This window comes from Pholis gunnellus, assembly GCF_910591455.1.
Source record: "Pholis gunnellus genome assembly, chromosome: 14".
NCBI classification, from domain to species: Eukaryota; Metazoa; Chordata; class Actinopteri; order Perciformes; family Pholidae; genus Pholis; species Pholis gunnellus.
This window is the reverse complement of record NC_136541.1, coordinates 13,940,237-13,952,737: the sequence shown is the minus strand read 5'-3', so window position 1 is coordinate 13,952,737 and position 12,501 is coordinate 13,940,237. Positions and strand designations below refer to the sequence as shown.

The following is a 12,501-nucleotide window of genomic DNA, read 5'->3' as shown; positions in this document are numbered from 1 at the left end:
CCAGGTAGAAAATATTTAATGCAATAAAACAAAGTCCTGGCAGCTAGTGGTTAGAAATAAAATGGCTCAATTTCAGCTATTTCACATCTCCCTGTGAAAATCCTACCAATCTAAGATATGTCTAAATATATTTAGATTGAAGATATTTCAAATCAATAATGGGATTTAACAATTAGTAGGAAGCTAAAACACTTAAATGTACGCACAATTGTAAAAACACACAGAAGTAAAGCAGAAATCAAAATGTCTCATCATTAAAAAAATCATTTCATAGAATCTTTTGGTGGCTTCAAGTTTCAACCACTCAGAATGTTTTACGCTCTCATTGAGCATTCAACGCAAACGTTACAGCTGAACTGATGAATCCAAAAGTTCTGCCCAGAAACAAAGTTCTCAAACTTCCGCGGCGCTGAATGGGGAAACTGAATACAGTAACGCGGTCGCCATTTTTCAAATTACTGACTCGTCATCAATATACTGGAGAGATGGCAGAGTGACTTTTGGGCTGTCGCTCCCCTCCTCCGCCGCGCTGAAGGCCGCCTCCCTCCCCGTGTGGTTGGCACTGCTGCCGTTGTTTGCTCCCGACACCAGGCCCTTGTCCTCTGCCGGTGCACACCTCGCTGCATCCTGGTAGGCGTCCAGACCACCCTGCTCGTGGGTCTCCTGGGATTGCTCGGCATTCTTCTTTGCGCACTTCCAGGGCAGCGGAAGGTGGCCTTTGTAAAAGTTCCAAGCCAAAAGGGCAAGAAGAGCAACTACAAGGAGCCCGACTAAAGCCTGCAGTCCAGCCACAGAGGGGCCATCCATCCGGGCCTGGGGGAGGATCCCGTTCCTATTGCCAGATCCTGCTGGAGCCACGCTGACCAGGTACTCGGCCACAGTAGATGTATACGTGTCCGCTTTGGGGCGCTCGACGGACAGGCAGCGGTACCGACCGGTGTCGGAGTCTGTGGCGTTGAGGATAAGCACGGAGCCGTCTGGTAGAAACTGAAGGCGAGTAGACTCCGTCAGAGGGCTGCCGTCCCGCTCCCACCTGGTTTTTGCCAGGTTGGAAGGCGATGGGCATGGGAGATTCAGGTTTCCCCGAGGCCAGATGGACCGATTCATCGGCGTCACAGGGTCTGAAAACGAAACACAGGTCCTTCACATAAAAACACATTTCGATTTTTAACAACCCACGATCAACCGAAGTTATGGTTCTTTCATGTTTAAGGAGTGGAAAATTACGTAATGGTGTGCACTGTGCACTAACTCACCTGCATCTGGGCAGAGAGAGGCATCGCCCTCTTTCACACTTTGGATTAGTCCTCTGAAGCAAAAGATACAATGATTACAATTTAGTTTGGATAGAACCGGTAGCAGCACTTGCTCTTGGGACAGCGGCCTACCTCTGTGAATCGGAAAGGAAAACACATTGCCGAACAACTTTGTCCCAGCCGCAGTACGGGTCTCTGGCTAGAACACAGTCCAGACAGGATGAGGACCTCTCACAGGTGGCCAGTGGCATCTGTGCTGCTCCGTAGTCTGAGCCGGCGTAGAGCTGACCCTGTACACAACGGTTTCATCACACACAGAGCAAAGGCACTGATGTCGGTGTTTTACTGTAATATATGATGAGAGCACACTTGAATAGTGATTTAAAAGTTATATAGTTGTTTTAAATTACCGTGACGTTGGAAAACTTCAAAATCTTGATTGGCTCTGGGGGCTTGAAGAGTTGCACCTCCTCTATGATGAACATCTCTCCATCGTAGTTCACCGCTTTCAGCATTGTGCCTTCCTCTTTACATATAAAAACAGACACATGCTATATTTACATGCTGGCAAATATGGTCTGATGCTTATCACTGATGTAGAGTTAGGAAAAGCAGCAAAGTGAAACACACACACAGGAAGTGGCAGTGTGATACACATACCTGTGCCGATGAACATCACGGAGTACTTCTCTCCATCCGCTGCCTGCACTTGGTTGACTATGATGCGGGTGAATGTAGCACCCCTTCGCACCAGAAGAGGCTTGTCTCCTATTGGCTGGATAGGTTGGTCCATGAGGGGCTTATCTTTGACAAATTGAAGGGTCCGGTCTGGGAGGTCCAGGGTCTGATTTATGCCCGCTTTACGAGCCGCATTGTCTATACACTGGCGGGAGAAGAGGGGAAAGAAAGAGAAAAGAGAGAACAGAGTCGGAGAACAAAAGGAATCAGTTTCCTACTGGGATACTCCCCCCCCCCCCCCCCCCCAAAAAAAAACAACAGAGTTGCCTTTTGCCTTTGTTTTCAACACACACACACTGAATAATGGGCAGACTCACAGATCCGGGCCGAGGGACGGGCACATCTCCACTGTACATCACCCACTTAACAAAAGAGGTTTCTACGGGGACTGGGGTCTTGTACTTCCCCTCCGCAAACACTCTGCTGATGTCAGACACGCGGTACGCACACACTGCAGACAGGTCCGACGTGCCCCTGAAACACACAGAAGATGTGAGCCAAGTGGTGTGCCAAAGACCATTAAAGAGAAAGAGACCCCGCTCCCTCAAAACACACACAAACACGTTTGTCAATTCAAACGTACGACTGTGGTGTGAAGACGGCGTAGAACAAGCAGTCCTTCCAGTGCTGCTGTGGGTTACACAAGTAGTAAGTGTCCTGGATGATGTACGGCAGCTGGGACTCCAGCACCGGACAGTCCATCCTGGCCTTCAGGAAGGACGTCCATTTCTTCTGCAAGGTCCTCTGACCTCCGAGGTCTCCCTGGGAGCACAGAAACCATACGCCGAAGTGGAAAAACACAAAGACAAAGGGGATGCACAATCAAGCGTCGGAAAGGGCGGAATGAGCACAACTGAGGAAGTGCCGTTTATACGTTATTGTCGTTTTGGGAAATGGAGCTGCGACAAAATACGTGCACGCAGGGTGAACTCTTTTTTTTTTTACCTTGCAGACACGGGCGACGCGGGAAACCACCAGTTTGTTGTAGCAGTCGCACTCCACAGCTGTCTCACTGAAGAACAGGTACACCTTGTCATCGTCTCCCTCCTCACTCATATAACTCTCTGGCATCTGAGTCATGGAAACAAAGCTGGGCTCTGGCATAGAGAGAGAGAGAGAGAGAGAGGGGGGGGGGGGACAAAAACATCAACTTTGACTGAGCTACTGAGCAAATCAAGTTCAAAGAGAGAGGGAAGCCCTTGCATACACTTCCTGTAGCATCTTACAAAAGAACACATCTGTCTATCGTACCATGAAGCCAGGAGCTCTTGAACTCCGTGCGTATGGAGGTGGGCGAGCTGCGCATCAGGACGGGTTGAGAGCCCAGAAAGTTCATTGAAGTGGCCGAGTACAGGTTGTTTTCTGGAAAGACGTGACCGATTGGACACAGTGGATTAGAATTGTCAACCGTTTTTTCTTCAACGTCTCATCCGTTGTATAATTGCTACTCACCAACCATGATGGAGGCATATCTCTGGAACGGATCAAAGGGACACTTCCCTTTGCCGTCCTCTCCTTTCTTCTCAAGGGTCAGCTTTCCATTTGCGTAGGACTGCACAGACAAACAGAGGCACTGCAACTCCCAAAGTCTGTACATCCTACAGTTCTTTTAAACATCATCTTGATGGAATAAACTACACAGCATCAATGTATACAGTATGGAATGTGAAGAGAGCTAAACGAGCACCGTGGCCCTGAATTTGTCTCACCATGTAATCGCACTCAGGATCAAAAGCATTGGTTCCACACACATACATCCTATTATCCTCCGTCCGATGCAGGATCCTGATATAGTTCTTGCACTGAGTCTGTAAATGCATTTTAAAAAGCAATGACTACATCTACTCAATATGCAATACATTTTCAAGAGCAGAAGTCCAAGAAGGGGCTCACCTCAGGATCTTTTCCTTTGTTCTTGCACTCATCTTCTTGCTGTTGGCTCACTTCCCATTTAACCTGGAAGAGTAAAAAAGAAATTTTAGTTCTGTTTTTCAAGTTAAAGTGTTTTTCTTTGTATCTTTCGGCATATACCATGCCTTTCTTTGACGGTTGAAAGGTATGGGGCAGGTATAGGACATGCCACAAAGGCACCCAAAGCAACCCTTCTAACCATTTACACCCTTTACTAAATAATAATATGAGTGTTACAAGCAGGTAAAATGTCCTTGCCGATGCAACTGAGGTGGAGGTGTAACAGCTGGAGTCAGCAAACGACTTGTTTTTCGTATGTGTTGATTGAATCTGAAGTGTAGAAGGTGTTACAACATAATGCAAAGCCGTCTGCCTGCCAAGGCTCGCAGGCAGCCCGGCACAACACTAACGTTTGCTCTTAAAAGATTCCTTAGCCCCGGGCCAAGAAATTCACTGATAATTGCAGAGTATTGCGATCAGAATTGGCTGCACTGTTAACGTCGGTGCTCTTACTGAACCAAGTTTCTTGGAGATGTCCTTGAGGTCGAGAGCATACACTGCCTCCCTGGCACCCAGCAGCAGCAGGTCAAGGTCTTCTCTCAGCAGCATGGTGGAGTAGTTGAACACTCCCTCCTCATGAAACAGGTGGCCATTGTTGCCTAAAAGCAGAAGATGAATGATTAACTCAGCAACCTACCGGTGATGAAACCCGGTTTCCCGATGCCCGAGCTTACTCCAGCCACGTGAGCCAACGCAAGTTGGCACACGGGAAGCCGAGGTTACTACACAAGACAGAAAGCAACACTCACTATGGTAGGGCACAGATCTACGGGGGACACAGTCCAGTGGCGAGTCTTCTTCCAGCGTCCGAGCCAGGGGCAGCAGCCAAAAGACACAGAGGGGCAGCAGCGGATGCATGGCCTCTTTTGTTCAGACGAAGAGGAATTCAAGCTTTATTGTTCCCTCAACAGTTACTCATACAGGGGGCAAAGACGGCGAGCGGCATCTATGACGTGGTGAGGTCTGTTCTGAGTGAAGGGCACGGGCCCCTTTACTGGCCCCGCTCAGCGGGCTGTCCATGGTGAGATGGATGGCACAGACCAAAGAAACGACGCCGAGGAGGGCTGAAAGACACAACGGTGCACGAGTGTCACAATCGGGCTCACCTGACGTAGGAGGCCTGACAGAAAAGAGACTTCAAAAAATGTAAAATCACACGGCAAATATGAAGAAAGCATGCGAAGAGAAACATTTAATTTGTTTAAAAAACAAAAGAGAGAGAGAGAAGAAAAGAAGCAGAGGAACAGCCAGAAAGGGCAGAGTGAGCTAAAGTCGGCAGTAATTCTGTCAGTGCCATAGTGATGTTAATGCAGGGCCATGAAAGGCATTCAGCAGGGTGCAGGGACTTCAACTCCAGCTCTCCTGCAGCACCAAACACAGGCACACAATGAGGGATTCACAGAGAGCGCTCAAGGCACTGTGCAGATGAGAGAGGAGCTCTTGCACCAATTTTGTTGCAAGCGCAGTTGCACACACAGGAAATATGTTGGTTTGACTCGTCATTACCACTAAACCCAGGGTTTGCATCTTCTCTAATTACAGTAACTGCCTTTGTTTTCTATGGCTTCGTCCAGCAGTTTACTACAGCCTGCTGAGTGGGTGTGCACATTAGGTGCTTCTTTCCCAAGAGAGGTGTGCCGTGTTTGACGGATGAGCTTCGGCATGTCAGAGAATGCAGCCCTGATAACATGTTTCACATATTTGGCCCTGGGAGCCAAAAGCCAGCTACATACAACGCCTTCCTGCAAACACACTACCGCACGCACACGCACACACACACACACACACACACACACACACACACACACGCGCCAATTGTCCCCCAGCAAAGAACAAGCTCTCGGCCAGTTCGGCTTTAGGCATTTCAAGTTGGTCTGAAATCAGTTGAGTCAAAAACTAAGCTTAGTGCAATTAAAGCTTGCGAGTTGTTATAGTTAATTAGTATAAAACGTGTTGTTTAAACTAAGTTTTACTAGATGTTATACCGCGTTAAGCTCAAATTTCCACAAAAGCTGTCGCACACACAGAAGTAATGGCAAAGTGCACGAGCTCAAGCGGTTAACCGTCAAGACGCTCAAAGTTAATCACTTACCTGCGCGCTGACACGCCCAAGACTGCGGAGACTTCCATGGAAAAAAAATCACAACACCTGTTTAAGCGTAATTTGTCTGAACCATTACCTTTTCATTAACTAACCGGTTGGTAGTAAAAGTAACGCATACCACTCACAAACGGCTGAAGACGGTGATTAGTCCCTCACATACGTTACTACCCAACGTCCGCTGAAATGTGAAACTTCGATCCGCGTTATAGCTCGCAACTTCCTTTAAGGTTGTAGACGTTGAAAACGGCTGCAGCAGGTTTATGTTCTCTAACCTCAGACCGCAGAAAAAGTGTCTCTGAATACGACTCGGCAGCCAGTGTGTCTCTGTCGGGTCCTCTCAAAGCCACAGCAGTCATCCGTTATTGTAGAGACATCCCGCGGTGAGTGAGGAGGACCTGAATGTCTGCCGTTGGCCCCGCAGGTTGTTTTTGGTACTCTGTTCAAACGGCCGTAGAGGCGGCGTAAGACGCTGATCTCAGATCTGATTAAGTTTTCATTGTCCTCGTATACTTGTATCCGTCGGTGGAGGGCACAGCTGATTCAGAATGGTCGAGGTTGAGGATAAACGCAGCTGGGGGGGGGGGGGTTTCGGCACGTTTTTTGTTTTTAATTGTGCAACAACATGTACAAACAGGAGTTATGGACTAACGTGACCTAGCGGTGTGTTGTGGGAGTTGCCTGTCCTGCATGGTGTCTTATCAATGCATAGGATGGATTATATAAATATACATGTGTATTATACACAATATTATACTTAACCATATACTAATTTATGAAATGTAGTGGAGCCATTACATTTTATTTCTGGTTGATAGAATATAACCTCCCGCAAAATATGCAATCCAATTCTGTTTCTGTTATTTTGTCCACATCACAGGTTTATGGAGCAGTGCATGTATACAGGCCACATCAAACACATCTTGGGTCTAATGTGTGGACATCGAGTCCCTCCATCTTACAGAACAGACATATTTACTGTTTTTGTTTGTCCTCTTTTTTTATTTACATTATTTTCATATAACAAATTTCACAAATCAGGAGAAAAGACAAAATAACTACAATTTTAAAAAATAATGCACATTATCATAAAAAAGAGAATGGTGGATTAGATGTCAATTTAAAAAAATGAAGAGTATTTTGCCTACTAAGGAATAAAGAGAAATGTGGCTTGTTTCAGAATTAAATAAGAGTAGTTGTTTCATGTAGTGATTAAAGTAATCTATTTAAAAAAATAATTAAATATGGAGAAACTGTTTCCTTTTTCAATGTAAATGTATCTGAAGGTGTGTGTGAGATCATGGTAGATTATCTAAACTGAAGGAACAAGGAAGACTGAACAATAACAATAACCTTCATGTTGAACTGTAAAAAACAAACAAATGACTTTTGCAAACTTTGGTGAAACGTTTTAACTTTTAAGCCCAACCGATCAATTCACAACAAGGACAAATCAAATCCATGCAAAACCATTTAATGCCCCTGATATCTAACAAACACTGTTCTTTGATAGCGATCGAGTAGACACGACACATCATGTACGAACATACAAGAAACTGTTCATCGTAACGAGGACACTTAGGAGACAGTCGATCACAGTTTGCCACACAGACACAAATCTACTGGCCGATTGGCATAACAAATGTCCTCGTAGAAACACATGCCGTTATGTTTAAGCACCTTCAGACCTATAACAAAGGCAGACAAGTGGTACAATACTGCGATGAAGCCAAGAGGCTGGTTCAGTGTGTTGTACTTGTGTACTTTGTAAAGGCTGATGTGCTGGTCAGGTTTCTGTCCCTTTAGTTGACGGACATTCCACTGGAGGGCAGTCTCACCTATGAGTACAGTTCATTTCCTTGAAGAGGAACAGAAATCACCTTGAGTTTTCCAGGCAAGTCTGAGCACCAGTGAGTCATTGCATCATACGGTAGCACGGACACAGTATAAGAGAGAATAAAAGGAAACACTTTAAAATAAGCACCAACAGTACGGTTAAAGTTGAGTCATAAATGAGCCACGGCAGTGTCATTGAATCAACAATACATTAATAGTTGCTTATCAATCACAAATAGCACTCATGAGCAGCAGGCAGAGATTGTGCAGTTTTTTTGATTCTGGCCAGCTCGACTGTGACAGACAATATTCATTTTTCAGTCACGTTACATGTGATGATGAGGTGAGTGAGGAGAATTGCTTGAGTTGAAACCTGAGCAATCCTTGGTTATGTATATTTTCAGAGCAGATAAAGTGTCTCAGGTCTCCAGTGTTGATCTTGGCAGTCTGTGGTTTGCTTGTTCTTCGTCTCCAGTGTTGCAGCAGTAACATCAGCAGCTCAGCACTCAGACATGGGCTCAGACGAGAAAACATCAGGCTCAGTTGGTGGTCCTGAATGTGTTAGTGCTTTTTTTTTTTTTAGCTGCCAGATATATTGATTCAGTGTTGTGGCACTACTTCTTTTGTAAACAGCTTTATGAAAGTAGACAAAGAACTAGTGGATTGTTACCCCAACCAAGGCAGGCTGCGCTTTATGAGGCTTTATGAACCTAATCCAGTGTTTACCAGCCAATCTCGCTCTTATGGAGCGAACCAGAGTTCATTTAACCATCTAAATCCAACATTTTGTATCTCCCTACAAGAAGGCGGCGGTATTTGTAGTCCCTTGTCTTCCACCTAGAAGGCACCGGATAAATACATAGCTGTGGTGAGAAAGGGTTTGGCACTGAAGATCGACTATGATGTGACAGCAGGTTGTTTCTTATGAGTGAATCACTCCTGACTGGCTCGTCTCTTCTCAAGCTTCATTTTGAGTTCCTCATTGAATGCTGTGGAAAGACAGAGGAAACACATCAAGTTATGTCTCTGTTATGTACAGTAGATTTACCTGTTTCTAGAAAAAAAACATTGAATTGCTTTATTAAATTACTCCTCAGATTACTGAATGAGCCTTTTAAAAAAACCTGTAAATCAGGATGGATTGCAGCAGGTGAGATGTGCATGAACTCACTCTGTGCGAGAGGTGAAGGGGAGAGGATGAGCCGTCTCATCGGGTTGGTGGGCGAGGCCGGCACTGGTGAGGTCAGGATGCGGCGGTCGGGGGCCGGAGACCTGGACAGGGGGCTGCCGGGCCAACGATCTGCACCAGAACAAAAAGCAGTGCTCGTTATTGCCGTCTGTCTGCGTCTGTCTGCGTGTGGTTTATGTGGCAGAGACGAACCCTGTTTTGGAGGCAGGGCAGGAGCCTTTGGAAGGGGGCTGGAGGGGGCAGTGTGGAGGATCCTTTCTCCGTTCTCATCATTGGCGGAAACGTATGCTGAAGACACAAACGGAATATAAATCAGGCAGCCTTATTGATGCACAATAATCAGGAAGACCAAAAAATGATCTTGAGAATATGTGTGTGCTGCGTGGTCGCCTCACTGATATTCTCTTCGTACGGCTCCTCCAGCAGGAAAGGCTGCAGAGTTCCCGCCGTCTTCTCTACCAGAGCGTCGATGACCTCGTGAAGTGTAGCACAGGGGATCTGGAAGAGGAAACCTGTTGTATTATACGCCTAAAGCAGCTGGTTTGTTGACGCTGTTTACACACAGTCTGAGACATTGTTGATTGTTGTCATCTCAAAGCATCACTCATATTTGTCATTTCCCTGTTCTATATTTCTTCAAAAATGATCTTTGTGCTGAGTCGTTGCCATGCCACCCCAAAAAATCCCTTTAGAAGAAACATAATATATGTGAAGATACTAGCTATATTTACTTCTGACAAGTTGTCACTTGAGGCATCAGTCCAATATGCCTGTTTTGTATCAGCACCAATACGATAAAGGAGATCAGGTATCGGCAATAATGTGACTGATCTACATAAAACAATCTTTCTTTAATAGCATTATTATAAAATGATGTGTTCTTGCAATCAGTCACATCAGCTACGGTAAGTCGTGGACCCACGGTTTCAGTGCAGAGTTATATAGATTATAAATCTGGTAAAAGAGAGCAATGGTGTCGGCAGCAGATACCCTGAATTAAAATATTAGAATCTGTATCCGGAGTGAAAAAGTTAGATCGATGCATCCCTAACATGAGGTTTCTCCTGTAAAAGAAAGTCAATAATAGTAAAAGAATTACAGAATAATTCCACCTTTAGAGATGTTATAAGTGTTGAAGTGTATCTGCAAGTATTAAACACTCACAGGGTTTTCTACATCAATGACATAACCACCTTGGTCCCTCTGAGTCACACGGTAATGTCTGAACACTGACCTGGAGCAAAAGAGACAAACACTTAATCTTATAACATTTGCAGTGAATGTTGCGTCTGACTATATTTGCAGCTGTGGTGCTCAGATGTTCGGCGGGTGTTTACCCATTGAGGTCCTGCCTAGTGGTGACGGCCAATGAGCATCCATCTCTGCCAGGACGGAGCAACATGTTGCCACAGTCCGGGTGTCTCTCTAGAAGGACTTCGGCCTCTGTTCGAGACACCGGTCGAAAACACCTGCATTGTCGCACACATTAATGATGAGAACGCAGTCCTGCTCACACACTAAAAAGGTAGTACAGCTACAGTGCATCCTCTCAAGGAGAACTCACGGTGGGATCTCTCCTACTAAAGGCACGGAGAGGGGCGAGGGAGGCGCACGCGTGGGTGTGCGATTTCTCCGCCTGGACCTCTCTTTGTCCACCATCTCCTTCAGCATCTGCAGCTGGCCCGGCAGCAATGTGAGACAGGAGGGCACATTGAGCTGTGATTGGACAGAGGGGAGAATATTTTAAAGACGGCCCAAGAGAGATCAAGATTGATGCAGGGACGCAGGCGTGCCATCGGATGAATATTTACATCCACAACGGAGTAGAGGAAACCTTTCCACAGCTCCCTTGATTCCAAGTTAGGTGCCTGGTAAAGACAACAGCAGTGTTACACCTTACAAAAAGTGATCATTTGCATGTATGTATGTGTGTGTGCGTGTATGCATTACTGTGAGTTTGGTCTCTCCATCCTTCATGCGTAGGATGAGTCTGGCTGCCTCCAGGTTTCTGTCCCGGCTGCAGTCGTCCTTCAGGGACACAAACCCGCTGAGGTCCAGCTTCTCCACATACTGTAACACACACACACAAACATGTTTCAGTGCCAGCTCACTATGATGCACAAATGACACATCATATACAGTCTGAAACTTACATGACTGTCCTTGGCATTGTTGAAGAAATACAAAGAATTCCCGCACAGACAGGTCCACAGTCGCCTGGCCGCCTGTCACACCCAGAAAGAAGCAGACATGAGAAATAAGAGGATACACTGCTGTCTCATGTGTGTAATGGATATTTCCCTTCTTTTTTTTGTATCACCCCCCATTTCCTGTCCCAGGAGATGAATAGGAAGTGAGCCACAGCTGCTGTCAATCTGTGGCCATGGATCAGTGCAATACCCTGCACCTGATCCAGGCTCACATTACATGTCTATATTGCCTTCAAATTAGCTTAATGAGACACTGGGCCTGGGGGGGAGGGTATCCCACTCTGTATTTGTCACCTTATAAATAATTAAAAACAATATGCAAAAGAGTCTGCAATTTTGACTGTATGCAACTTTGCATTTCAGATATTGGAGATGCACTTCAGGGATCAGGCTGTCAGAATTATATGTCAAAATGAGAGTGTTCTCTGATTTGCATTGAATTCTGGGTGATGTAAATGCTTGGCAGACATATGTCTTTTATGTGACATAGATGCCTAGTTAAGATACAGCCACCGATCCATCAAGCGATGTGATTTAAATGACATGCGATTTTTGACAGCAACCGGGCTTCCACAATTCATACATAGTGATCCGTTAATGAATCTATCTAATGAAACTATCTTCGTCAGATTCTTGCAAAAAAACAGGCTCAACAAATCTGTGATCCGCTCCCCACCAGCATCAGTGTACAGTCTCGCCTCGCCCATTCTAACACAATAAGGAAGTTGACAGCTCTGTGGGAATGGGGGATCATAAGCCGGTGTGCTGTGCACACGCATACTGACCATCGCTACCCACTCAGCATGCACTGGAAACAACATGGCACTGCACCGGGGCGAGCCTACCTTTTCCTTCGGTCCTCGCTTTTCCAGGTATCCCTCGTAGTAGCAGGGCGGGAGCTGCGCCCGGGGTCCCCCCGGCCCGGAGCGCTGCCTGACGGGTGCAGCCGCCATGAGTGTCGCTGGCTGGGCACCGACCGAGGACAAAGGGGCGCTGAGTAATTCGGAGAGTGACACGCCTTCCCCGATGAGATAGTGCTGTGGCAATAATCCAACAGCTGGCTGCTGTAGCCTTCTGTGTCTGGGGGATCATGCAGATGGGTGGCTGTTCCGATTAGACATTGGATGGTTGGAAAATAAATGTCCAAAGTATACAGAGAAAATGAGCAAAAAAAGAGCAATTGTCAATTGATAGATATAA

At 46.1% G+C, this 12,501-nt stretch overlaps 2 protein-coding genes across 5 annotated transcripts; both read right to left on the bottom strand.

Moving 5' to 3' along the window:
• LOC306706179 (semaphorin-4E-like) lies at nt 1–6,585 on the bottom strand. Of its 4 annotated transcripts, none has more exons than XM_079173129.1 (16): nt 6,188–6,585; nt 6,058–6,088; nt 4,715–5,029; nt 4,419–4,564; nt 3,888–3,950; nt 3,704–3,802; nt 3,447–3,546; nt 3,246–3,356; nt 2,940–3,091; nt 2,578–2,756; nt 2,312–2,468; nt 1,917–2,139; nt 1,667–1,782; nt 1,389–1,546; nt 1,257–1,309; nt 1–1,121 (listed from the first exon to the last, which is right to left on the bottom strand). In XM_079173129.1, the coding sequence occupies exons 3-16, from the start codon at nt 4,821–4,823 to the stop codon at nt 451–453; spliced, it is 2,337 nt and encodes a 778-aa protein (XP_079029255.1). In that variant the 5' UTR covers nt 4,824–5,029; nt 6,058–6,088; nt 6,188–6,585; the 3' UTR covers nt 1–450. The 4 variants fall into 4 exon arrangements, with proteins under 4 accessions (XP_079029255.1, XP_079029256.1, XP_079029254.1 ...); XM_079173130.1 differs by having other exon boundaries at nt 6,195–6,585; XM_079173128.1 differs by having other exon boundaries at nt 6,058–6,585.
• A 2,165-nt stretch (nt 6,586–8,750) lies between these two features.
• stap2a (signal transducing adaptor family member 2a) lies at nt 8,751–12,269 on the bottom strand. Its single transcript, XM_079173143.1, has 11 exons — nt 12,147–12,269; nt 11,245–11,316; nt 11,042–11,161; nt 10,903–10,959; nt 10,656–10,807; nt 10,429–10,560; nt 10,256–10,325; nt 9,487–9,589; nt 9,284–9,379; nt 9,074–9,202; nt 8,751–8,891 (listed from the first exon to the last, which is right to left on the bottom strand). The coding sequence occupies exons 1-11, from the start codon at nt 12,252–12,254 to the stop codon at nt 8,836–8,838; spliced, it is 1,095 nt and encodes a 364-aa protein (XP_079029269.1). The 5' UTR covers nt 12,255–12,269; the 3' UTR covers nt 8,751–8,835.
• Between the last annotated feature and the right edge of the window lie 232 nt (nt 12,270–12,501).